The sequence below is a fragment of the Carettochelys insculpta genome, chromosome 1 (genome assembly GCF_033958435.1).
Source record: "Carettochelys insculpta isolate YL-2023 chromosome 1, ASM3395843v1, whole genome shotgun sequence".
Lineage (NCBI taxonomy): Eukaryota > Metazoa > Chordata > Testudines > Carettochelyidae > Carettochelys > Carettochelys insculpta.
This window is the reverse complement of record NC_134137.1, coordinates 161,763,877-161,791,761: the sequence shown is the minus strand read 5'-3', so window position 1 is coordinate 161,791,761 and position 27,885 is coordinate 161,763,877. Positions and strand designations below refer to the sequence as shown.

General features: G+C 42.0%; 1 protein-coding gene across 14 annotated transcripts in view; it reads left to right on the top strand.

The window, feature by feature from the left end:
- The window catches only part of DMD (dystrophin), a 2,199,436-nt gene that overhangs the window by 2,128,386 nt on the left and 43,165 nt on the right, over nucleotides 1-27,885 (top strand). For 8 of the 14 annotated variants that reach the window (XM_074994601.1, XM_074994607.1, XM_074994530.1 and 5 more), the window contains 6 exons: nucleotides 4,329-4,495; nucleotides 7,917-8,028; nucleotides 12,055-12,191; nucleotides 12,945-12,983; nucleotides 25,791-25,856; nucleotides 26,870-26,935. In XM_074994601.1, the coding sequence (XP_074850702.1) occupies nucleotides 4,329-4,495; nucleotides 7,917-8,028; nucleotides 12,055-12,191; nucleotides 12,945-12,983; nucleotides 25,791-25,856; nucleotides 26,870-26,935 (587 nt within the window). The remainder of the gene's footprint in view (nucleotides 1-4,328; nucleotides 4,496-7,916; nucleotides 8,029-12,054; nucleotides 12,192-12,944; nucleotides 12,984-25,790; nucleotides 25,857-26,869; nucleotides 26,936-27,885) is intronic. The other 6 variants (XM_074994539.1, XM_074994631.1, XM_074994646.1 and 3 more) reach the window with 3 other exon arrangements.

Here is a 27,885-nt window from a genome sequence, read left to right as displayed (position 1 = left end):
GCATGAGGGAGCGGGTGGAGGATTGCAAGGAATCCCTGAAACAGAGGGGGGATGGGAGGTTAACACATGGATCTTGTGGGTTGAATGACACTGCTTTACATTCCTTCCCCTTCTCACCTCCCAGCCACCCCCCACCCCACTCCTCCTCACCCTTCTTCTCCTGGGATCATCTTGAAGGGAAATAATTGAAAATAGAAAAATTAATCAGGGGATGTGTGCTTGGCAGCGTTGTGTCCAAATACTCTCTAATAGGTCTTTCTTCGTGTCCTTTTTAAGGACCAAGAATTATACTTCGGGGTTGATTTAGTCCTTGTATTGATATATGTATTTGTTTTACTTACTTGTTCTGATCACACACTAGTAATAACTTCCAGACATGTCAGAGAGTCAGCAGCAAAAGTGTACTTCATATCCTGCTCTCACAACCCCCCTTAGGTTAGGTGCCCTGGCAACAGCCTTGTCTGTTATGCACAGCAGCATGAAAATGTGATGTTTACTGTACCAGGAGATAAAGGGGGGAAAAATTTCTCCTGGTTTTTGTTTGAAGTATAAGTCCTTGGGAATGGTGGGGGAGGGCAGTCTTGTTCTGTCAACATGCATGTGTTCTCAGCACTGCTGTTTATAACAGCCTGTGCAAATGGTAATAAAATACTTACCATTCCCACAAGCACATTCTTTGTCATAAGGAATGAGGGGGGGGGGGTTGTTTTTGCTTCAGGCTGCTTTTTTCATTTTATTTTTTCTTCCCAGTAGTTCAGAGGTTTGTGATTTTTTTTCATAATTTCTGAATGTAATAATATATTGCTCATACAACTGGGAGTATCTTCCCTAAGCCAGAAATATGTAATTATATTTTGAGGTATTTTAGCGGCAAAAATCTTAACTGAGGTTAAAAAAAATGGGTGTAAACGCTTGAGTAGCAGTGCATAAATACGATCCATAAGGTCCATGAAAAGTTGCGTGAATTTTCTCAGGATTGTATTGTGCTGGTATGAAAATACTATCTTTGCCTTACTTAATGAAAGTGATAAATGCTCCTAGGAAGTAGGACAGAGTTACAAGCTAAGAAAGTTGTTAGTCAGGCGGCTCTTTACCCACAAAAGCTTATGCTCCAAAATGTGTTAGTCTATAAGATGCCACAGGACTTCTTGTTGTGTTGAAGATACAGACTAATATGGCCACCTCTCTGATACTTACTAGTTAAGCATGCTCAGCAAGTGTGGTTAGTGTGCATGATCTTGACTTTAAAGGTATTTCACCCCTAGTTTTTGTTGAGTGAGAGTTTATTGTTTTCCATGTTGGGTTAATTTCTAAGGTAAAAATTGAAAAGCTACTATTCAGGACCTGTCAGCCATGACAGTGCTTCTTTAAGGCAAAACTGCAACAGTTTTTTTTAATAGTGAATCATGCTGGAAGATTGCAAACATTATTTGGCCAGTATAGAAAGGGCTTAAGAGAGATGGATAAAAATTATGCCATTATCATTTAGACATTATTCACACACTTTCTTCCACGAGTTACCATGGTGTTGAAACGCTGAGGAATAGGAGCAAAAGAAGAGCTTCGAGTCAGTAGGCTAGTTTAGTTCATTAGACAAAAATATAAATGCCTTTCCCCAGTACCTTTGTGAAGTGTGAGGTGTGTTTGTTGCTTTATGGTGTAAAATTATCAAAGGATGTTTTTCCCCAATGAAATTGAATGTGTTCGGCAGGAGTTTTTATGTAGAATGTTATCGATGTGGAAAGAGTGGGAATTATATACAGTGAGACTATAGCTAATGTCAGATACACTCTTTGAGTCATACCAATACAAAGGAAAGAATGGTAACTGTACAGTCTACATTTGTTATGGATCGATGTACTGAATCAGTGTGGAAAGAATGCAATATTGTAAATTCATGGATGGAAGACACTGTTAAGTGAATATTATTTTTATAATTTATCTTCCAAATTGCAGCATTTCAAAAAGTAATATGTATGTTAGTGAAAATACTTCATATTCCACCAGATAATATGATACTACATTGTACATTGAGAAATAAGGCAGTATATTGCATAGCGCAGACATAAATTTGATCTATCCTCAACTTGACACAGTATACATTTTAAAAAGCCAGAATGATCAAAATGGGAGGACAAGTGTAAGGGACAGAAGGAGGGCAAAGAATTTGGCTCCTGATCATTACATAAAGATGTAAAAACTTGCCCTGTTTCCCCTCCCATCAATTGGTTTTGGGATATAAATGCTGAAGAGCAGATGTCTGAAGTATAATGAATTTGAATATCCCTCCATAACAAATTGTTATTTGTAACCTAGGGAAGGCTTTATGAATTTTGTTTGATTCACTTTTTTATTACCATAAAATTTGGAGTTCCTTAGAAATGTGTTGAAGAAAAGAATCATTAATATTCTTTACAGCCTGCTCTTGTTACTTCATATATGTTCTGTCTGAATGCAGACCTTTTCCCTTATGTAAAATCTTCAGCTGCTGCCTTTACTGGATTTAGAAGATATTAACGAAAATGTAATAGCAGCTCAGGGAACCGTCACGAACGGTCTGTCCGATATTGTCCGACCCTGACAACCTTTTCTCCACGTGGCTTTAAATCTTCACATAATGTAATTCATAACTAGTTTTGAAACATTTTAATGCAACTAGTCTCCCAAAGCACAGGTTTCACATGAGCTATATACCAAGTAGTTGGATAGTCAACTTTTAGGACCATTAATGATCAACAGTGACTGCAGAATTAAAATGGATTTTTCAATGTTATAGGAGGTTTCATCAGAGCAACTTTTTCTGCAAATGTAAAGCTACTATGAAAGGATGGGTAATGCTTTGAGCTGCTCCTTTTTATTCTGTCGACATCACTCACTACAACATTTCAATACAGAATTCATCTTTTTTTGTACTAGAAATAGCATATTAAACAGATACTCCACCAATACACTGGAACACAGAGAATATCAGGGAGAAGGTGCAGAGTATTGCCTAGTAGTTAGCGCACGCGTGAGTGATGTTTCAGCAGTTAAGTTGCTGAGTGACATTGGCTTGTTGTGTGACCTTGGATAAGTCATTTGACCATTCTGTGCTCCAAATACAGTTTTAAAATAAGGATAAGGTAGTAACACTTTGTGGTCCCTCTTCCTCCCTTACGGGGATGTCTTGAATTCATTGATGTATGTAAAGTGCTTTGAAATTATTCAGGGAATGACATGGTACATCATTCTGAACATAATCAGCAAATTATTGAATTAAAGTTGTGATTTGATATAGTGTGTGTTTTTTTTCTTTGATGGTGTCTTTTATGTTCTCTTTGCTCCAGTTAGTGTTTCTTTAAAAATTTATAAGAAAAACGCATGACATGGGTTTTGCACACAATCTGTTGGATGTGTTGCAGAGCATCAAAGAACATTATTTAATTTCATGCAAGAGATGTATAAAACACTGAACACCATATTGTTTTCTATTATCATTACAACAATGTTGGAAATCCATTAATACTGGTCTCTAATGCAGCAGGTGGAACCCTTAGTTTTTCAGAAGATTTCCCAAATTAGCATGAAAATTGTAAGAAAAGAAAGGAACAAAGCCTTTACTCTGATTAATTAAACTGATGCAGTGTTTTGTGTCAGAGTTAATGGAATGCTTTATTAATATTTTTTTTTTATTTTTTTGAGGGAATGGCAAGGAGGTCACTCTGGTCAGTTTTTCTCATCTTCTCCCATCTACAATTATCAACAGCTAATTAGTTGGCCAAAGTTGTGAACAGTGTTAAAAAAAACAAACTAGCTTGAGTTGTTTTTCCCCTTCCTCTTCTTTCTCCAGCTTTGTATTTTGAAGTAATTTAGAGGTTTCCCCTCCTAAACGTGTGTCAGTTTTCCCTCAGGTAGCTGATGAGACTGAGACCCATCAACATAACAAGTACCAGGTGATGATATAAAGATACTCAAAATCTTGAACAAACAAGAGAAGTATTCTACCTCCCAAACCATTCGGGCCTCTGTACTTGGCACATTAGACGTTACTGAAAGTAAATATTTATTATGGTTTAACTGAAATTATCTAATTACGTTGTGTTTGGTGCCGCAAACTGAAGACAGTGATTGCCCTGTGGATCTTTGAATATAAAAGGTAGACACAGAGAGGACAGAGATGTCCTGGAAACCCTAAATAGAAGATAATTAGGGTTGGTGCATGAGAGAGTAGACCAGGACTGACAGCTCAGTGAAGAGGTGAATGTGAGCAGGCAGGAAGATAGTGGGTTGTATTGTCAGGGGAGACCATTCTTTACTTAGTGCTTGTCTTTATTCACCCTCTCTCACAGGCTAATAACAAGCCAGAAATTGAAGCAGCCCTGTTCTTGGATTGGATGAGGCTGGAACCACAGTCCATGGTATGGCTGCCTGTGTTGCACAGGGTGGCTGCTGCTGAAACTGCCAAACACCAAGCTAAATGTAACATCTGTAAGGAGTGTCCAATTATTGGATTCAGGTACAAAGTAACACCCCTTTTGCTACAGTGCTGTCAGCTGCTTAGTATCCAAAACCCAGCTAACCTACCCAAAAGAAAAATGATGTTGTTTTTATTCCTTTAATGTAGCAAATATAAAAAAGCAACCCAATAGTGCTATCTTAGGCTGTTTCTACACACTTCCAGAAGTGGCATGCTAATACACGGAGCAAAAGATGCTAATGAGGTGCGGATGCAAATTCCCCGTGCCTCATTAGCGTAACATCACATGATTTGGAGTCTGGAAGACCGTTCTTCTGGACTCCAAAATGCTGTGTAGAAGCGTAGCCCCCGGGGTGGGCTTCCGGAAGGAAGTCCTTCTTCCGGAGGCCCCTTCTTCCCAACAATCTTTGGGAAAAAGGGGCCCCTGGAAGAAGGACTTTCTTCTGGAAGTCTCCCCCAGGGGCCGCGCTTCTCCATGGCTTTTGGAGTCCGGAAGAACGGTCTTCCAGACTCCAAATCACGTGACATTACGTTAATGAGGAATGTGAAATTTGCATCCGCACCTCATTAGCATCTTTCACTCCGTGTATTAGCATGCTACTTCCAAAGGAGGTGGCCTGTGTGAAAACGGCCTTAGAGAGAGACCTATTTCCGTAAATTAAACTGAACTGTTGTAAGGGAGGGAGGCAGTTCAAATCAAATGCCTCTCTTCCTGTCATCTCTTCTCCTACCAAAAGACTGGTGGACTGTCCCAGTAACTATGGAATTTACTTATTCCTTCTGTTCTGTAAACATGATTCTGTTTTCTGGATTGGAAGTAAAAATTGCTTTCCATGGTAATATAACAGCATGCAAATGAACAGGAAAACAATCACAGGAGCACAAAAATCCAGAGCTATTTATATATTTTTTCAGAGAAAGAGTGTGTAATTGGTGGACTATTTAACCTAGTATGCTAGAAATACCATTATATTATGATCATTGCTTTAGACTGAATCTACTCAGCCTATCTTCTGTAAACATCTCTTATTTAACAATAATTTAAGTCCTTGATTCTGAAATGTTGCTGATGGATTTCAACATCTGGATCAATCCCATGGTTACTATAGCAATGAATAAACTACTGTATTGTAAAATGGCTATGCATTGCTATGTCTGTTCACAATCCATTTAGCAGCTTAGTAAATAGTTACTTTCAATGATGCTTAGACAGGACTTGTTTTTATCACTTCATTTCCTAATTGCTCTTTGTGTGGTTTGTGTGCTTTTTATTCATGATGGTCTTTGTACCATTGATATTTATACTTCTTTGTATTGCACTGTTTACAAAGAGCTTTTTATAATGTTCTTAAATAAAATACATACAAAGATGCCATCATTTTGCCTAACATTTGAAGGTATGAATGATGATTTTAGTGGGAGATGAAGTGGTAAAATGCATTAAATGTCAAGCTTCCTTCTCACTGCTTCCTGCAGTAGCTGGAGGGAAGTGCTTGTTTAAATATGGAAAAATTCCTGGGTGTTTTTTATCATTGTATTGGTTCCCTTGCTACCTGGATTAATCTCCTTGTGTGTTTACTTCCAATGCATATTTCAACATGGGGATGGTAGACATTATGGAAGGAAGTGATGTGATTGTGATTGGATTGCCGCATCTAGAAAGTTATCCATACTTTCCTATTCCCAAATGCAATATAAGAAATTGCCTATTTACTTTGTCTCCATATTTATTCAAGCAAAATCAAAATGAGCTGAAAGATATAGCTCTTATTGGCTATGTCTACATGTTCACGCTACATCGAAATAGTCTATTTCGATGAATAACGTCTACACGTCCTCCAGGGCTGGCAACGTCGACGTTCAACTTCGACGTTGGGCAGCACCACATCGAAATAGGCGCTGCGAGGGAACATCTACACGCCAAAGTAGCACACATCGAAATAAGGGTGCCAGGCACAGCTGCAGACAGGGTCACAGGGCGGACTCAACAGCAAGCCGCTCCCTTAAAGGGCCCCTCCCAGACACAGTTGCACTAAACAACATGAGATCCACAGAGCCGACAACTGGTTGCAGACCCTGTGCATGCAGCATGGATCCCCAGCTGCCGCAGCAGCAGCCAGAAGCCCTGGGCTAAGGGCTGCTGCACACGATGACCATAGAGCCCCGCAGGGGCTGGAGAGAGAGCGTCTCTCAACCCCTCAGCTGATGGCCGCCATGGCGGACCCCACTATTTCGATGTTGCGGGACGCGACTCGTCTACATGTGCCCTACTTCGACGTTCAACTTTGAAGTAGGGCGCTATTCCCATCCCCTCATGGGGTTAGCGACTTCGATGTCTCACCACCTAACGTCGATTTCAACTTCGAAATAACGCCCAACACGTGTAGCCGTGACGGGCGCTATTTCGAAGTTGGCGCCGCTACTTCGAAGTAGTGTGCACGTGTAGACGCAGCCATTGTGAGTGAGGAATGTCAGGTGTCTAGATAGCCTGATAAGGCACAAAGCTCTTGGGCATATGTATACATCAAAACTAACCTAACTTGCATATCTAGTATATCTCTTCAGTATTTCCAATATACCTATTACTATGGTAGGTAAATAGTGCTTAGCTAGTGTGTACATACCAGGGATTTCCTCTATGTTCAAGACAATTAATATCTCAGTTCGCACATTTTTAGAATATATCTTGTGTTGGAAGGCATTTAGTGAGTTAATAACAGTGAGATAGGCAGCACCTAGAAACAGTGCTGTTAAGTCTGTCACTTGAGATTATTGCTAATGAACCTCTTAAAACAACACAGACTCTTCCTGGCTCCTTTCCAGGCTACAACATAACAGATACCACAATAGGTGTTGAGGCTAAATAGATATTTGAATGTAAATGTGCAGTAAGGTCTTTTAATCTGAAGGCTGTTCACATGTGCAGGCTAATATTGTAAGGAAACTAGACAGAACTCTAACATGCTGCTATTTAATGTGCAGAACAAAACCAAGTTTCTGGGGTTATTTGAGGGGCATTTTTACTGAAATTTGTTTGGTTAAGAAATTTGACAGGAAGGGTGAGGAAAATAAAAATAAATGACATTAATTTGAGCTCATCAGAAATTTGCTGGCACATTTTGTGTTTTATTAATAGGCATAGGTTCTCTTTTCTTTTGACATCCATGCTTTTCTAGTATTGCCCTGTAATTATTATAATTTTGGTGATTTTTTTTTGCAAATGTGTAAGTAATTTTATAAACACCTTGCTCCGAATTGTTCTCCAGTGTCGCTGTGTGGCCCTGTGTGGCAGAAGAGCATTTATTTTATTTTATGTACTGTCCAGCACATTGTGCACAATGAAGACTGACTGGTGGGAAAGGAGCTATTAGCAAAGGGAACAACTTTACAAATTGAAACCCAATTCAATTAATATAGACTATGAATCTCTAAAGGCCGTTTTTTTTCCTCCCTGCATCAGGTACAGAAGCTTAAAGCACTTTAACTATGACATCTGCCAAAGCTGTTTCTTTTCTGGCCGAGTGGCAAAAGGCCATAAAATGCACTATCCTATGGTGGAATACTGCACACCGGTAGGTACATCTCTGTGACCCTTAAAGTTGATTATTATGTAGACATGAAAAGCTTCAGTTGCTATTTGCAAGCTAACAGAGCATTTGCGTCGAGGTTCTTTTTTTTTCCCCTGCAATTAAGTTATCTTTTATACAATCAAATTATTATACAGCCAATCATTTTGAAACTCACAGAGCGAGGATTAACAGTAATGGTTTGAAGTAACTGGGAATTACAGTTAATGCCTTTCATTATTTATCCTACGCTATATCAAAATCATTCATTATGCCAATGAGTTCTATCCTCACTGTTAAATAATTGATTTTATGTATTCAACAGTAAGTCTGGGATTCTTGAAAATCTGTTTGTATTAAAATGGGAGGGTAAACAAGATCAACTCTGAATAAGTCAGTGAATGAGGGTCCTCCCAAGTTAGCATGGGCATTTTTTCCAGTGCACTGTAAGTACATAACCTGCTCTTTTACTACATCACTGTCACAAATAGAATTATTTTAATTGTGATAGCTGTTTTGATAGATGGTGGAAATATTGGCTTCATCATGACCGTCTCTTCTGCTAAAAATTTCACTGTGTGTGATAGTGATGGAGTTTTGTAATAACATGATTCATGTAAAGATCTAGGAGGTACTTGAGAATAATGGACTAGATTTTCACATCTGGAGTCCAAGAGCAAGATTTTTCATTGCAGTACCTCTGCTTTGTGCATCACCACTGGTATTTCTGGCTTTAAATCCTGTTTAACTGGTCTAGACAAGATCACATGTAAAGATGATTTTTGCCATGGTATAGAGCAAACAAGGCATTTTTACCTTTCCGTATAAGAAGTAAAATCAACCTGTACCACACCAGTTCTCTCTTCTGTATTCTGGCCCCATTGTAGCTATGCGTAAATTATAGCAGCAGCTGTCAAGCAGCTATGTGGCAAGGACTGCTCCTGTACTGAGCTTTAAGTCAGTTTTGTAGGCCCAGCAACTTGCATTTTCTGCATTTCTGGTGCACCTGGCTTCCAGTTCATAATGTGGTTTTGGTGATCACAAAACCTGTATTTATGTGTACATGTAAATGTTTAAAATAAAACTATCAAAATAATGCATAACTGGCCAGAAATTAAAATGTTTGTATCTAAATTTGTATGAAAACTAAAAGATGTGTGCAGCTAGAGTACAGGTTATAAGTTTGTCTCAATAAATGGGGAGTTTAAAAAAATTGACGTTATGGTGAGGCAAGAATAAAATGTCTGTCCATTTTTGTTATATATTTTCATTACAGCATTATTTGTTTTTTACTTCAACTGTTTTCTTTGATGTGCAAAGTACCTTCTGAAATTTTCAGTACACTGTATATTGAAGAATACAGTGCTTCCTGATATGAATCTCTGCAAGTACAATGCATTTGCTTCTTCCAGCTTTTCACCAAAATTTTCCATGTGCTTATCTTTTCCTACTCTTTCTGCAGTCACTAAGATTACTGAAAAAGATGTGTTGTACTTTCCCTCATTTCAGAGGGAAAGTGTAGAACAGACCAGACAAGTCAGAACTAATTATTCTACTGTGAGCACTGCTAGAGCATAGTGTCATCTTCAAATTCTTAGAGCACGTGTACACACCTCACAAATGTAGTTGGGCATGGTGTATGTAGGGGGGGAGAAGAATCTCACTGAGTTGGTTATTGTTTCTTCTCGCCATTTTTATTCTCCTAGCAAATGAAGCAAAAACACCATGAAAAAGGTATTCTGCACACAGGCGTTTTTAATTGAATGATGTTTTTTTGTGACAGAACTCTAACTAATGAGACTGTCCCTCCAGCGACTGGGCGTAAATGAAACAGAGTGAGAATTTCCCACTCACAGCATCCATTCCTTTGAGTGTATTATAGGATCCAGTGCAATTTTCTATAAACATGTAAGAAATTGAAATTAGTAACAGGTAAAATAATAAAAAACTGTGGATTACTGAGTTCAGTCTTAAGAACCCATTTCACAGATGGTAAAAGTAATTTTCCTTCCTGAGCTCCAGCAGTCCATAATAACAAGCTGTGCATAGCTGAGCCATCAGTGACCTGAATTACGTGGGGATTAAACTAGGAAAAAGATTTGAGCATGCAGGGCCAAAAAACTCTGAACTTTTTTTTAAAACTGAAAAGTAATCGCTGAATGAGACCTTCTACTAATTGTGGAGCGTGTGGTGGATTTTCCATATATTAAACAAGAAGTCCGAAGATCTGTGATCTTTACATCTGCTCAAGAAGAACAAAGAATGCAACAGGCTCTCCTTACCTGAAGAATAACAGAGAGGTATCCATCTTAGGCTGTATTCTAACAAAACAAACTAGCAGTCAGGTAGCAGTTTAATGACTAACAAAATATTTTACCTGAAGAAGGCTGAGTCAGAATAAAGGAAAGACAAATTCTTTATTTTGGTTAAGTATTGAACTAAACAAGAGCCTCTGTTGCCTGAGGATCTCTGTACCAGCTACAAAAATTGGGAATTCAATGGTTTTGCAAAGTACCTGACTTTTACTCACAAAGATACTTACTGAGTCTTTCCACAGGAAGGACTGACCTCCAAAGGGAGGGGAGAATACTTCTCCCCCCCCGCCCCCCCACAGAAAGGCAGATAGCCACCTTCAGTAGAGGAGCACTTTTGTCTTTAATGGAGGCATTTTCAACCCCATTTCAAAGGACAGGCCTTGTGACAGATAAAGGATAGAACCTAACTCATTCCTCTCTCAATAGGAGGAATATAGCTTCTTATACAAGTAAAAGGAAACTAACTTTACCTCATTTTTTTTCTGCCAAATTAGATTCAGCAGGGAAGGACAGCCCTTATGAGGGTCATGAAATAATTTATTGTAGGATTGCAATATTGCAGTGTCTAGTTTCTCTGTGAGGCATTAGGCCTTGCATACCGCTTTAATAAATTCACTCAAGTCCTCCACTAAAATTCCTCAGAGAAGGGTCATCTGATTCTTTATTAGGCTTACAAGCAGAGGAAGCTTGTTCCTCCCTTTCAAGTCTTTCTGGTAAAATGTTTTGATTTCTCTTTGCTTGGCTTTAATTTTTCCATTTCTGCTTCTATTTTTAGGTGGGAGAGAGTGCTAGAGTGGTTTGAGTAGGCTGTGCTTAGGTCCAAAGTCCTTATGCTAAATGCCTACTAACTCTGAGTTGAACAAACAAAAGGAGGAATATCCCATCCCAGAATTTGCCACAATTCCAATCTCCCTTTTTATGTCAAGAAGAATAATAGTAGACAAAGCTGGGTAGGGAAAATTGTTCGTTTTGCTTTTGGGAAGATTGTGCCTACTTTATAGAATACGGAGCTACACGTAATCTCATAGGGTTGGAAGGGACCTTCAGAGGTCATCATGTGCAGTGCCCTGCATTCTCAGCAGGACTTAGCAGAATCCCTGACAGATTTTTTTTAATCTATTTGCCCCTTATCTCTAAGTGGCCCCCTCAAGAATTGAGCTCACGACTGTCATTTTAGCAGGCCCAGCACTCAAAACACTGATTTATCCCTCCCTTTCGTAGACTTTGCAGCCACTGAAATAGTAAACTGAAGGTTCTCAATGAGACAATGAGAACACAGGCTGGCTTTCAAGAAGTCATTGCCAGGTCTCTCACTTGCTGAGTGTCCTATTTTCCAGCCATTTTAATATTTGAACCATGCCCAGTCAAAGCCTTTGCCTTCTCAGTGTCAAAGCAAAACAGAAATTGGGGGATTCCCATATTCTTATTGCCAGCCTCAAATCACTTGAAAAGAGAAACAAGCACTATTATAATAAAATATGGGATCTCAGAGATTAGAACTTGGTTGGTTTTACGTATTTGGCAAATAATATACCTCTGATCATTTGGGAAATACTTTATATCTACAGTGATAAATGTATACAGTTTTTAGGTTCCAAATGTCAAATCATTAGGTGCCCCTTTGCTGTATTCTCATGTACTATGTCAAAAGACCTAGCAGAAAAAAAGATGACAGAAGAATAATTAGGAGCTGATTTCATTGTGATGTTGCTTTCAGACAACTTCAGGAGAGGATGTCCGCGACTTCGCCAAGGTACTGAAAAACAAATTCCGAACAAAACGGTATTTTGCAAAACACCCAAGAATGGGCTATCTGCCTGTGCAAACGGTCTTGGAGGGAGACAACATGGAAACGTGAGTAGCTCTGTAGCAAATAAGAAATGTATCATTTGATATTCTCCTCAAGCTCCCCAGCTGGTGCCAACTCCCTTCACTTCTTTAATGCGTAAAACCTGTTTTTATTTCTCTCATTTTTGTTTACTATGGCTGAAAGGAAAACACAAGCTGGTATTTCAATTGCCATTTCCTTCATCTTTTTTTTTTCCACTGTTTCTTGTGATAATTTAAAAAGTAATTATCAAAAGAAAGATATTGAATACTGCATTGATTTCCTTAAGGTCTTAAAAATGGGTAAAGTAAATTAGAAACAAGTGATCTTAGCACTACATTTTTATTTTCTTCCAAAAGACAATATCTCTTCAATGAGGTTGTTAATTTGATTGTTAAAGCTTAGCTTATTCTTTTCTCTCCCCGTGTATCTGGTCACATAAAATGACTTAAACTCATTGTATTTAACAACAAACAAAAAACAGCGATGATGCTGATGGATCAATGAGCAGCCTTACCTTCTTTCAACTATATAACAAGTTCATAAGAATTCGATATTTAATGGCAGTTGCACAACAGCTTGTTATCTCTCTTTTTCTTTTAATTAACTTTTTGATTTTATTTCCCACCTTTTGGTTGGATGCTTTTCATGGTCATTCATGTTGGTCTGTTGAATTTTCTGTTTTTCAGTTGTTGTGATTTTTTTTTAACTTTTCTGTAATTAATTTGCTGCTGAGTTTTTCTGCCTCTCTCTTCACCTCCTCATTTTTTGTCTTGCAGTCGTGTTACTCTGATCAACTTCTGGCCAGTAGATTCTGCGTGAGTACTTTTGCTGAAGTGTGCTGCTGCTGCATTCCCTCACTTTATTTTGTTTTTATTTAGCTTTTACATATGTTCATATCCTTCCTTCCTTCCTTTTATTTTCTTGGTAGCCTTTCTGAAAGAATAATTTGTATTCCAGACCAGTAGAATGAGATAAAACCCTGGTTTCCCAGGCATAGTGAAATGTATACTGTGTACCTTTCTGGATGATGTAGTCTTTCATCTGAGTTGTAGGATTTTTCTGCAGAGTCCTACAAATAGTTTGAGAGTGTATTCTTCCTGGGTAGAAGCATACTCCTTCATTGGAAACTAAATGTATTTCAGGTGATATGCACTGAACTTGATGCTTTTTCAAAAAATTATAGAGATGACTGTGGTCTTATGTAAAGACCATAATTTAAAGTTTTACTTACTCTCATGCATACAGATACAATCCTACATCCACATGATAATCAATAGTTCATTGGATATTTTATTACAGTGGGGTTTTTTTTGGCTTAGAAGATATTCTGAAATGACATGGAGTTAGGGCAGGGATGGCCAACCCATGGCTCTCAAGCTGCATGTGGCTCTTTGAGCCTTTAAATGGGGCTCCTCAGAGCCACATGCTGGGAGTGCCACCCAGTTGCTCTGTGCACGTGCCCAACCCCTTAGTGGGAGAAGCACATGGTGGCAGCAGAGGTTCTGGCATTTATTTAGAGAGGGGGAGGAGAGGGATGGGAGCGCCTGGGGCTGGTGGAGGAGGGCATTCATTTAGAGCAGTGAGTGCCTGGGGAAGGGGGAGGGCACTGAACCGTGTATTATATATTTTTATATAGCTATATAAATAAATATATGATATGTGGCTCTTTGCACTCTATCCAATGCTATATTGGCTCTTTGTCTCTAACTGGTTGGCCACCCCTGAGATAGGGTATGTAGGGTGGTGGAGTTCTAAAAATACTGTGGAAGGTTCTATGTACTTTTCAGAAACAAAAACAATAGGATTTCTCAACCACAAACTGGATTTCATACATGTGCCATCTCTGAATATGCTTTGTCTTACTGTATTGGTAGCAACATCAGCATAAACTAGAACTTTATAGCTGCGTCTACACGTGCACGCTACTTCGAAGTAGCGGCACCAACTTCGACGTTAGGCGGCGAGACGTCGAAGTCGCTAACCTCATGAGGAGATAGGAATAGCGCCCTACTTCGACGTTCAACGTCGAAGTAGGGACCGTGTAGACGATCCGCATCCCGCAACGTCGAAATTGCTGGGTCTTCCATGGCAGCCATCAGCTGGGGGGTTGAGAGATGCTCTCTCTCCAGCCCCTGAGGGGCTCTATGGTCACCGTGGGCAGCAGCCCTTAGCCCAGGGCTTCTGGCTGCTTCTGCGGCAGCTGGGGATCTATGCTGCAGGCACAGGGTCTGCAACCAGTTGTCAGCTCTGTGTATCTTGTGTTGTTTAGTGCAACTGTGTCTGGGAGGGGCCCTTTAAGGGAGCGGCTTGCTGTTGAGTCCGCCCTGTGACCCTGTCTGCAGCTGTGCCTGGCATCCCTATTTCGATGTGTGCTACTTTGACGTGTAGACGTTCCCTTGCTGCGCCTATTTCGATGTTGGGCTGAACAACGTCGAAGTTGAACATCGACGTTGCCGGCCCTGGAGGACGTGTAGACGTTATTCATTGAAATAGACTATTTTGATGTCGAAACATCGAAATAAGCTATTTCGATGTTGGCTGCACGTGTAGACGTAGCCTATAACTTATAACTGTGGGGTTTGCTACCACATTTTAGACTAATTTTAGGCTAGTGCAAATTAAGATTACTTTTAATTCTTGATTTACTCACAGATGAAAGTTAGTGAAAGGAGAACCATAACACATTATTGAAGATAAAACTTTTGTACTATCGATACCATGTGTTTTGAAATATGTGTGACCTACATTTCACTTACAATGGACTATTAGACTAAGCAACACCAAAATATATTCATTGGAATATTGATTTATAATTTTTCAAACAGAGCATAGTCATGAAGACAGATGGAGTGCACTAGGACGCTAATTTTAAGAGGCCAAGAAATCTACATGCTATTGCAAATTGCACATGGTTAACAGTCCACTTAGCAAGAATATCAACAAAGCATGAAACTAGACTCTAGTAGAGGTCTTTGGCATTAAGGTGCATTGTGTCTGTAAAATGGTTTCTCCAATAAATGCACCCATTGGTAATTTAAGCACATTGTCTATCAAAAATATGAATCCAGTTTGCTCACTCTTTAAAAAAACAATTAAATCTGTGAAAAGAAAATGTTAAAAAGAAAAAGAAAATCTCATAAAACAGAAGCTTGGGTGATAGAGAATGTTGCTGCTGTGTCTAACATATCACAGATAAGTTTGTATAACAATTTTTGAAGGCATGTTGCATACAAATCACTTATACTAATACTGTAATTTTGTGACATGCTACACTAAGAGCTTTTTACTAAGGGTTGGGCAATCTTGGTCACTGTCTCAGAGTTTACACCAGAAGCCACTGTAGAGGTCACAGCTAAGTAGGTTTAATGAGCTATATGCTTCCAAATTTCCACATTTCACCCACTTTAGCAATGGAAGCTTTCATCTAAATAACACAGATCACAACTCAAAATAAAAACGCAGTAAAGCAGCACTTTAAAGGCAAACAAAATAATTTATTAGGTGAGCTTTCTTGGGAGAGCCCACTTCTTCAGACCATAGCCATACCAGAACAGACTCAATATTTAAGGCATAGAGAACCAAAAATAGTAATCACGGTTGACAAATCAGGAAAAAAAAATTGTCAAGGTGAGCAAATCAGAGAGGAGAGAGGTGGGGGGAGGGGGAATCAAGAATTAAATTAAGTCAAGTTTGCAAAAGAGCCCCTATAATGACCCAGAAAATTCACCTCCCAGTTTAAACCACATGTTAATGCGTCAAATTTGAATATAAAAGAGAGTTCAGCACTCAGTTCATTTAACTATTTGACTGCATTCTGATAATTGGACATCTCTCTCTCTCTGTCCCCCCCTCCCCCCCCCCCCGATTCTGGGTCTTCATTACCAGTTATCCAGCACATTTCTAAAGACCTATTGGTGCCATTACAGTACTGAAAATATGCAGATTAGGTGAACGTTGCAAACGTTAGGGCTGGCATTGTTTACAAAAATGTGTTAAAATTACAAAAATGTGTTAAAATTGCGGTGCTTCCTAGCACTGATTCAGTACTGTGGATTTTTTGTGTGTATTTCCTAGGTGCCAAGCATTATAGAGGCAATGCTTACATTCTATAATGGAATTATGATTTTTCTTTGAATGGTCCCCGTGGGTGCTCCACCATAGGTGTCGGGCTCGCCCGGCGCCGCAGATCGGAATTCTTCTAGCAGTTTCCACTGGATCGTGCATGCGCCGATGCGCGCCGCTCCCTTGTGCGCCCTCGGTTATGTGCGCAATCTGGTCCCTGCCAGTTCCTTCTCAACCGCCAACGGCTGCAGATGGAATCCGCTCCGGCTCTAAAGCCTGAGACAGATAAGATAGTTTTTTTACTTGTTAGCTTGTTGTTCTTACTATTATATATAAAAAAAAAAACATACAAAATAGTAGGAGAGAAGAGGAACGGAGGGAAGAGGAGCAGACAAGGAAAGCTGGTTAAGCCGTCCGCTACCCTGAAGGCCGTGAATGTTGTTTGGGTTGTAGAATGCACTGATTAGCGGCTAAGTACCCTATTAACAGTAAAGACTCACTGCAATGTCTTCCTCGGGATTTAAGAAGTGTGAGTCATGCCGCGAGGCTATGCCGGCCTCTGATGGGCATAGTAAGTGCATTTGCTGCCTGGGGGAGTCCCATGTTACCCAGAAGTGTTCGCACTGCGCTAAGCTTACAGCCAGGGCCAGGAAGGACAGAGAGATGAGGCTCAAAATGATTTTATTTGATAAGGCCCTTCAGCCTGAGCCGCCGGAGAAGCCTCGCACAGAAGGGCTCTCTGGGTTGCATAAAAGGAAGGCGGCTTCTTTGACCCCCTCTGTGCAAAAAGAGGAAACTCTCCCCGGCTCGATCCTTGCCGGTGGTTTCAGCGAGCAGGACGAGCAGAACGCAGAGCCCTGAGCCACGGGCTGATGAAAACGGCAGCGCGGTCACGCATGTGGCCGGGGCCGGGCCTCCGGCTATTCAGCAGTTGGCACTGAGGGAGGCGCGGGCGCCAGTGTGGCAAGCGCTGGAATCGGTGGCGCTGCCTCACGCGGCACCGGCTCTCACGGCGCCGATGGCGCAGGGGCACCCAGCACGGAGCCCGGCGGCGCCGGAGGAAGCTACCCGCGCAGCACTGCTTACGACGGTACTGAGCGCGGCACCGACAGCGGGGCTGAGATCCCCAGCATGGGAGGGGGCGGCGCCCACCCTTCAGGGGTGGGGGAAAGCTAGAGCCAAACCCCGGCACCTCAGTCCATCTCGAGGCAGGGCTGCAATGCTGTTATCACCAAGCCTCCCCCCCATCCCCGCGAGATACACACGCCACGTCACAGGGCGGCAACTCCACCGGCCTGTTTCCGACCTCCCTCTCTGTTCCTCCAACCACCTTCACCTTGGCTCAGGCCACGTTCACCCTTTTTGGGCATGGATCCCTGTGAGTACTATCACATACCAGCTTCACCATTATCAATGTCGTCATGGAGACCTGGGCATGGATCCTTGTGAGTACTATCACATACCAGCTTCACCATTATCAATGTCGTCATGGAGACCCCGCTCTCCCAGACATCATGGGTACACACTCCGATCGTGGTCCAGGTCTCCATCACCGGGCCCTTGTCCATGTTGTTATGGCCATCCTCATCATACTGAACACCGACATCGGAGGTCTAGATCCAGGGGCAGAACCCCTCCCACTCCTCGCCAATACCCCCGTGTACACTCTCGCTCTGGGAGAGGAACGCAGCTGTCCCAGGGGGAATTCGGTCCAGAGTCCTGAGACTTTCCTTCACAGCCCACAAGGGAGCAAGCATACCAGCAAACTCGGGAGCCAGAGGACTTGGGGGAGGTTTATCCTAGCGGCTCCTCCTCATCCTCCCTAGATGAGGCAATCGTCCTTGGGGACGTCACCCCTCCGGATGACCTTAAACAATTCCAAGAGCTGTTCAAAAGAGTAGCATACATGCAGGACGTTCAAATAGCAGAGGTGCAGGAGAAGCATCTTAAACTCCTGAAAAATTTGAGACCCCCAGCTTCATCTAAAATCACTATTCCACTGGACGAAGCCATTATGGAGTCAGCCACTAACATATGGCAGACTCCTGCCTCTATTCCGCCTACGAATAAAAGGGCAGATAAGAAATACTTCGTCCCAGCCAAGGGCATGGAATTCCTGTTTAGCCACCCACAGCCCAATTCTTTGGTGGTTGAATCGTTCCAGCAGAGGTCGAAGACGCCTCAGTACAAATCAGGGGGGTCAGATAAAGATGCTAAGAAATTAGAGCTGTTCGGCAGAAAGGTCTACTCCTCCTCTACCTTATTACTGAGAATGGCAAACTACCTGGCACATTTATCAAACCATAACTTTGACAACTACTCTAGACTTACCTCTCTCATGGATTCCCTCCCAGAGGACAAGAAGCCGGTGTTAAAGGAGATCGTCCAGGAGGGCTACGCGGTCTCGCGAACAGGAGTTCAGATTGCCCTGGACATGGCGGACACAGCGGCACGCTCAAAAGCTGCAGCAGTGGTAATGCGTAGGGAGTCATGGCTCCAGACGTCTGGTATCCCCAGAGATCTACAGGCGAAGATCATGGATCTTCCCTTCGACAAGCAAAAGCTGTTTGCAGAATCAACTGACTCAGTCCTACACTCTAGCAAAGATTCGAGGGCCACACTTAGGACCTTGGGTATCTACACTCCTCCATACAAGAAAAAGAAATTCTATCCTCAGCAAAGGCGCTACGCTTACCAACCACAACGCGCACAATATCACCAAGGCTATGACCAAGGGCACCAGCAACAGTACAGGGTCCCCAGGCGACGTTCTCAACAAAGTCGCACAACCTCGGGGCAAGCCCAGAGACAGCAAGTTTGGCGGGTATGTCGAGGACTGCACTATCAACACCATCGCTCAGTGCCACTCTCACCTCATGTTCCATCATCGCCTCAAACCGTTCCACTCCCAATGGCAAAATATCACAACAGACAAATGGGTGCTGGAAATTATAGCCACAGGGTACACGATTCCCTTCCAGTCACTACCATTGACGAAACCTCCCACCCGGCCTCTTCTCAGGGACACTTCTCAGGAGGTGAGGCTGAAGCAGGAGGTAGATCACCTCATGTTCATAGGGGCGGTGGAAGGAGTACCAGAACAATTCCAAGGGAAAGGTTTTTACTCACGATACTGCCTAACAGAGAAGAAAACAGGAGGCTGGAAGCCAATTTTGGAGCTTCGGGGCCTCAACAGATACTTGCGCAAGCAGCGCTTCCGGATGATTACAGTTGCCTCCATACTTACAGCACTGGACAATGGAGACTGGTTTGCAGCCCTCGACTTACAAGACGCTAACTTTCATATAACAATCCACCCGGCACACAGACTTCCTCCGCTTCACGGTCGGTGGGGAGCATTTCCAATACAGGGTTCTTCCGTTCGGCCTATCCTCGGCACCCACAGTCTTTACCAAAACCCTGGCAGTGGTATCAGCTTACCTGCACAGGCAGGGCGTGTTTATTTTTCCATACCTGGACGACTGCCTACTGAAAGGGGCCTCAAAGGCAGAGATCCTACGCATGATACGCATTACTGCGAACACGTTTACTTCGCTGGGCCTAGTTATCAACCTTGCAAAGTCAAAGACCGAACCCACGCAAGATACAGAGTTCATAGGGGCGCGCATAAACTCTATCGCTTTGAGAGTATACCTGCCCGATGCCCGCTTCCACACCATCAAATCCTTGGTGCAAGTCATGATGTACTGCCCTGCGGTGCTGATCCTAACATGCCTGCAACTGTTGGGGCACATGGTGGCCACCACGTTTGTGGTACAGAATGCCAGGTTACACATGCGAAGCCTGCAGCATTGGCTGGCGAGCGTTTACAGACCGACAGCCCATACCGTTCACAGAGTAGTATCGCCCATGACGGAGGTACGGAAGTCGCTCGCGTGGTGGGCAGATCCCAAGAACCTATTAGTGGGAGTGCCCTTCCACCAATCACAAATTTCCATTTTTCTTACAACCGATGCCTCCCACATAGGATGGGGAGCGCACATTGGCAGCAAGGTGACGCAAGGGCTATGGTCCCCCGCGGAACAGACACTGCATATAAACATACTGGAGCTCAGAGCAGTGTTCAGTGCGTGCAGACATTTTCGGAAGTACCTGCACGGCAAAGTAGTCGGGATCAATGCTGTGACAATACCTCCACCATGTTCTACATCAATCGACAAGGAGGGGCACGGTCCCGTGCGTTATGTGCAGAAACAGTCCGATTGTGGAATTGGTGCATCGCCAACAACATAACGTTGAAAGCCTCGTACTCGCCAGGTGCCCACAACGTGAAGGCAGATCAACTGAGCAGGCGCTTTGCACTCACGCACGAATGGCAGATCCACTCTGACCTGCTGCGACGCATATTTCGCACCTGGGGGTTTCCCCAAGTCGATTTGTTTGCTACCCAGTGCAACAAGAAATGCCCTCAGTACTGCTCCAGAGCAGGAATAGGGCGGGGGTTCCTGGGGGACGCCTCCATGATCTCATGGAGGGGCCCTCTACTCTACGCGTTTCCCCCCACTACACTTATCCACAAGGTTCTGCAGAAAGCCAGAAGGAGAGAGCTCGCATGATGCTCACAGTTCCAACTTGGGACCGACAACAATGTTTTCCCGTGCTTCTGCGCATGACGGATCGTCCACCACTCCCCCTACCAGTAGCGCCGGACTTACTCACACAGGCTCAGGGGTCCATAGTGCATCCGCGTCCTCAGGGACTCCACCTACAAGCATGGTTAATCCATGGCTCAGCGCCTTAGAGAGCACATGTATGGAGGGAGTAAGACAAGTCTTAGAGTGTAGCCGAAGGACCTCCACTAGGGGGACTTACAAACAGAAATGGACACGCTTTACTGTCTGGTGCTCTGCCAAACAGTTAGCTCCTCTGGACGTCCCTATAACTGTAATTCTAGAATACCTGCTGGACCTCAAACGAGACGGGCTCTCTCTATCCTCGCTAAAAGTCCACCTCGCAGCTATATCAGCTTTTTGGCACAAAGAGGAAGGGCCCACTGTATTCGCCCATCCTATCGTCACAAGGTTCTTGAAGGGGCTGGTAAACCTGTACCCTCCTCGAAAACTGCTACCGTCGTCGTGGAGTTTGGACTTGGTACTCCACACGCTATTGGGACCACCCTTCGAACCATTAGCCACGGTACCCCTCCGACTACTTACCGTGAAAACGACCTTCCTTCTTGCGATTACGTCAGCCCGCAGGGTGAGCAAGCTCGCAGCAGTGATGGCAACGCCGCCCTCCACAGTATTCTCAAAGGAGGCGGTGATCTTACGGTTACACCCAGCTTTCGTTCCGAAAGTTTCCTCGGAGTTCCACATTAATGAACCAATAGTATTACCCTCGTTTTACCCAAAGCTTCGCAGCTCCAGCAAGGAGGCGTGCCTGCACCTCCTAGCTGTGAGGAGGGTGTTGGCCTTTTACATAGACAGAACAAAGCCCTTCCGGAAAACGGACAGACTTCTGGTGTCTCTCGCTCTCAGGTCGAAAGGGGAAGGCCTCTCTTCCCAGAGAATTTCAAATCACATTGTGTCCTGTATAAAACTGTGCTACAAGCTTCGAAAGACCCCTTTGCTAGTCCCGCCCAGGGCTCACTCCACCAGAGCGGTGGCGGCATCAACGGCCTTCTTCAAGGGAATCGCGTTGAAAGACATTTGCAGAGCGGCAACTTGGTCATCCTACGACACCTTCGCCAAGCATTATGCCCTGCATCGGGTGTTCGATGAGGATACCCGTCTGTCGACAGCAGTCCTCTCAAGGGCAAGCTGCACATGAATCAAGTACCCACCTCCTTACTTGGGGTTACTGCTGGGTAGTCACCTACTGTGGAGCACCCACGGGGACCACTCGAAGAAGAAAGAGAAGTTACTCACTTGTAGTAACGATAGTTCTTCGAGATGTGGCACCGTGGGTGCTCCACTACCCGCCCATCCTCCCCGCTTCGGATCTCTGTCCGGTGTTTTTCAGGAGCATCCGGGGTGGTTGGTCAAGGAGCTGGCGGGGACCGGATCACGCACATGACCGAGGGCGCTCAAGGGAGTGGCGCGCATCAGTGCATGCGCGATCCAGTGGAAACTGGTAGAAGAATTCCAATCTGCGGTGCCGGGCGAGCCCAACACCTACTGTGGAGCACCCACGGGGACACATCTCAAAGAACCATCGTTCCTACAAGTGAGTAACTTCTCTTTTCTGTTGCAATCACTTGGTAGTACTGAATTGGTAGCCTGCCACTAAAAATGCTTTCATGATTCCTTACTTTCAAGAATCCTTGATCTGAGGAATTGAATAGTTAATTTCCAAACACACTGCTGTGTATTGTTACCCAGTTTTCTACAGAGGCTAAAGATATTATGACTGTGAGATTGGAGCTACTCTGATCTCACTTGGCTTCAGTGGGAGACTCTGAATTATTGCTGCTGATATTACTGTGAAAAATGAGTTGATATTTTATTAAAATGTTTGCCTCTTAATTTTTTTCATGTCCCTTACCTTTACTAGTGATTCATTCATTTGCTATTCATACTGACTGTGTCTTGATTACTTTAGCTGAGGAACCAAAGTTAATCAACTGTGCAGCTGATAAATCTAACTTACTCATGGACTCATTCAGGTGTTGTCTGCCTGTAGTTGGCATGTTAAAATGGGTTACGTGGACAGGGTGTACAATACTGTGCTGCCTTTAAACAAAATTATAATGTTCCCTTAATATGATAATAGGAAGGAAGAAAAGAACTGAGGCTGGCCTGGGTTGTTTTTGGTGAGGCTGCATTATCCCTCCTTCCCACAAGCTGTATTTCAGGAGTTTCCAGAGAAACCTTTAAAGCATTGGGGGTGAGAGCTAGTAGGACTAATTTATGAAGAAAAATAGCCATAAACAATGTCTTTGTGCCACATTAAATCATTTAGAGAGGGGAAGTTGCTTAAAATGAGAAATAAGAGCATTTTGGACTATGCTGATTATTTCTATGTGGTTTTCAAAACTATTTTAATTTATTTCCCCTGTATAGTAAAATACATATTTCAGATTTATGCTCAATTTTTCAATGTCATTGTCCTGATTTATGTTACGTGAATGTGCATAGTCAGTTAGCAACCTCTATCCTGCTTTAAAGGTGTAATTTAATTTTGGATGAAGGGACATCAAAAGATGTAGTCAGGCTCTGAACGTCAAGAATATAAAGTTGGGAGATACCCACTGAATAGCAAAAATCTTAATTAATAATACAAAATTCCTACCAGCTCAGATTTTGAAAATGCCCAGATCCACATTCTGCTGAGTTGCCTTCAGTTTTAGAGTAGTTCCATGCAAATCAGGCTATCTGGTTATGAGTAATTTCCTGTCTTCCATGAACATCTTAGGGAGTTAGTATTGAATGCATCAGTGTAATGCATTGGATATTTATCCACTGATTTGTGTATGGTGATTTCTAAAAGTGTAGTCCTTAAATGTGGGTGTGGCGATGCCAAACCTTGTCTCAGAAAAACTGTGATTCATTATAAGTGACTAATACTAATAGAAAAAGCTTTTCCAATCTGTGAGGAAAAAGCATTAACAATAATGACTTCGAAATATACAGTATGTAGTCTGTGAATTCAGAAAAAAACTACTTTTTCTAAAACACTTTGCAAACTGATTTAAAATCTGGAAGATGACCAGAAATGTATAATCATCTGTAGTAAATGTTTTGCAGGACCATCATACCCCTAATACAACAGTATTATGTACCATAGACTGATTTGGAGTTTTGAGTTCTAACCTGTCCTAACTTACAATATTGAAATGGATTCACTCTGGAATTATACACAGTCTCTCTTGGACAGTACCAGTAACGCTGCATAACAATTTGAAAATAATAAGTGAAAGCATTCTAGCTACCTAAAGGCCGTGTCTACACTAGCCAAAACTTCGAAATGGCCATTTCGAAGTTTACTAATGAAGCGCTGAAATACATATTCAGCGCCTCATTAGCATGCAGGTGGCTGCGGCACTTAGAAATTGATGTGGCTCGCCGCTGCGCGGCTTGTCTAGACAGGGCTCCTTTTCGAAAGGACCCTGCCTACTTTGAAGTCCCCCTATTCCCATCTGCTTATAGGAATAAGGGGACTTTGAAGTAGGTGGGGTCCTTTTGAAATGGAGCCCTGTCTGGACGAGCCGTGCGGCGGTGATCCGCGTCAATTTCGAAGTGCCGCAGCCTCCTGCATGCTAATGAAGCGCTGAATATGTATGAAATACATATTCAGCACTTCATTAGTAAACTTCAAAATGGCCATTTGAATGGCCATTTTGAAGTTTTTGGCTAGTGTAGACGTAGCCAAAATGATGATAAGCTTTTTAAATAGAATTAAAATACGTGTTGGAATTTGGCTGAGTCACTCAAAGGCCTTGTTTCAATGAGAGAGTTATAGCACTTTGTGTAACAGTGTAGTTTCTATTTGGGAAGAAGAATAAATTATATTGCTGTATGGCGTTTTCACATCAGCATTACTCTGTCACTAAAAAATCCACCTGTGACTGCTATAGTATGACAGATGTAACATTCATTTGTAAAGCAGCTCTCAGGCCATGCCAAATTTAGTCACATGGATTATTCAGTTCACGAATATGGACAGGATTTCACTTTGTAATGATGAAAATTTGGAGAGCTCCAACATTGAAGTTCCCCAGATATCACACAATAGTACATGTGGGACCTCTCTAATTGAGCTCTCTCTCATCCAGCAACCTCTATAATCCAGTATGATTTTAGTCGGCCAGATAACCATTTATCATGGGTGTGGCCATTTTTCCCATGGTCCCATAGAGTTCAACAGCCACCAGTCCTGGCTGTCAGTGTTGTTCTGTATTATTTAGCTGTAATTTACCTCTAAATGCCTTCTAAAAGGCCAGTAAGCAGTGGAAGTGTTGGTAATGCTGTGAGACAATATTGACCTCCTGTGGTCTAGCAAATTTTCATGGTTGGCAAGTAAAGTAACAGCGGGAAGAGGATCATAACTAAAATGCTAGCGCCGGTTCTTGCAGTATCTAATTCAAGTGTATTGACTAGACTCAGCGCTTAACATTGTATGTCATATGAGGTAACTTTCTGATTGAGCATGAAACTTAATACAGTCAGAGTAGAAAAACAAATCAGAACAGGAAGGGAGAGAAATTAATGACTTCCCGAAAGGAATGAATAGTGGCCCTGGAGAATAAGAGAAATAGAGCAGTGAATGAAGGAGGATGGCCAGTTGGGAGAAAACTTCATCTATACAGCCTTTCGAAAGAAACCTGTCGTGGAGTATCTTCGTCTATGTATCATTTTTAAAAAACCAAGGTCACAGAAACTCCCGAGTGAACTGAATCTCCTTTGTATTGCTGGCACAAAGTGTTCTACTCTGATGGATTGAGGAAGCACGCAATTCATGTGTGTTGCAAGTATAACTTGCAGGTTATTAAACACCGTATAAACATAAGCCATGGAAATGTGAGGGCATAGACATACCAAAGTGTGTGTGTTATATTTTCAAGGGGTATTTGTGATTAATCAGTATTTTCTGCCTTATAGGCCTGCCTCGTCCCCTCAGCTTTCACATGATGATACTCATTCACGCATTGAACATTATGCTAGCAGGTATGAGTCCAGCTCAACACTAGGCAGATCTTTCTTGAAACAATCATTTTAAAAGTACACCACAAAAGAGATGCCATGATAAGGTTTCTAATAATTGAATGTTACTCGTATACATCACCTTCTAACTACTACTAACCACCTACCAACTAACTTGCATGCCAGACCATTGTGCAGTGATTGGCAATTAAATAGGAGTATCTTAACATAGGTAAACCCAAAGAATGTACTTTGTTTACAACTGGCTTTAAGCTCTGTTTGTTTTGTTAAGTTATGTGTTCTGCCTACAGCCTTCAAAAACTTAACTACTACAAATATAAGTGATGCATTTATCCAACATTGTAAAAATATTGAGCCTATGCAATACTTCAAAAAGGAACCTTTCTGTATTTTAGAGGGGGATGATAATATACTACTGCTGTAGCTTGCTTACCCCCCTTTTAAGAGGACTTTTTGTGTCTTAAGAACTGAACAGTGGGGTAAATACTTACATCTGCAATGCAAAGTAGTTATTTTTCCCAAAGAAGGGAAATTTTCAGCATGGGTGCCACGTAAAATACATGATCAGATGAAAAATAATGAGATCAAGCTAAATGTTTTCTAAAATACATACTGCATTCAAAAGGAAATAAATGTCCTCAACAAGCTGGAAATGTACAGGTCACTTAAGCTGTGGTGATGACATTGTTAGGTATGGAATAATGTATGGAAGCCTATGGCATCTTAACACCTCTTTCATAGCAGAGTCTGCTTGACTAGGAAGAGTAATTACATAACTTAGAGGTTAATTTAGATAGATCATTGGTAATGAATGATCAGTTATGTGTGGCAGCCACTTGCAAGCCCATTTAAGTTGCAGCAAGTGAGAGGTTGTCCAGGTTTCCAAATATAGGGTCTCTAATATGTTGACTTCAGTGTGATCAAAATGTTATGTATTTGGAAGTTTTTGGAAAATTTTGAAAGAAAAATCTGCAGTGAGACTTATGGGTTTTACTGAGATATTCTATTTTCCACAGGCTAGCAGAAATGGAGAACAGCAACGGATCTTACCTAAATGACAGTATTTCTCCTAATGAGAGCATGTAAGTATACTGTCTCTCTGACATATATTTCTGATATGCAGTTACTTATAGAGGCTGGGCACCTTGCAATGCAGTGCCAATAATACTGAGTTCACAGTATTTTCTGCTTCACCTACAACTCTTGTATGATCATATTGTGGAATGTTCAATTGTGCTGTTTTCCATAGCCCACCCCCATGCATACCAAGGACTGGATTTTTTGATTTATAACTCAAAGCTTCACATGCACAGCAGATGATGAAATGTCAGCACACTTCAGTGGTATGTCTTCTAACACCAATTTCTCATAGAGCATATTTCATAAATGAAATATTACATGGTAGTCTGAAGTTTTCCCTTTTCCTGTGAACTTTCAACTTAAAAGCACATAAAAATGTTGGATGCTAGAAATGTCAGTGCAGCCTTTGAGGGGCCATCAGGGTCATACTAAAAAGAGTTGGTCTACAAATAATTCAATTACATTGCAAGCAACCGCAGCATGAGCTCATGCTAGCTATTAAATATTAAAAATCAAAAGCCTTATTGGACAGGATGTGGAAGAATACAAATAGGCTTTATTTTGCTTTGTACTTGAAGGACCAAGAATGCAGCCATTTGAAATCTAGTCACTTTTGCTGAAACTTGTCCCCTTGCAAATTTTGTGCTTTTATGGTCATAGTTCCTTGTAGGGGTAGGAAAAGAGTGTTAAAAACTCATGGTTTTCTGCACCCTGCTTCTATGTGAAATACACATACAAAAAGATACAAAAATTTCAAATGCCTCAAGCCCTATTTTAAAAATAGAGTTAAGTACTAAATTAAGCACCTCAATGTAATTGAACTTAAGTTCCTAAATACTCAAATCACTTGTGAGAGTGGGTTTTGGATTGTTAAATCAGTTAGGGTACATCTACACTACCTGGGAAATCAAGCCAGTAAGGGTCAATCTTCTGGAGTTCAATTTCATATACC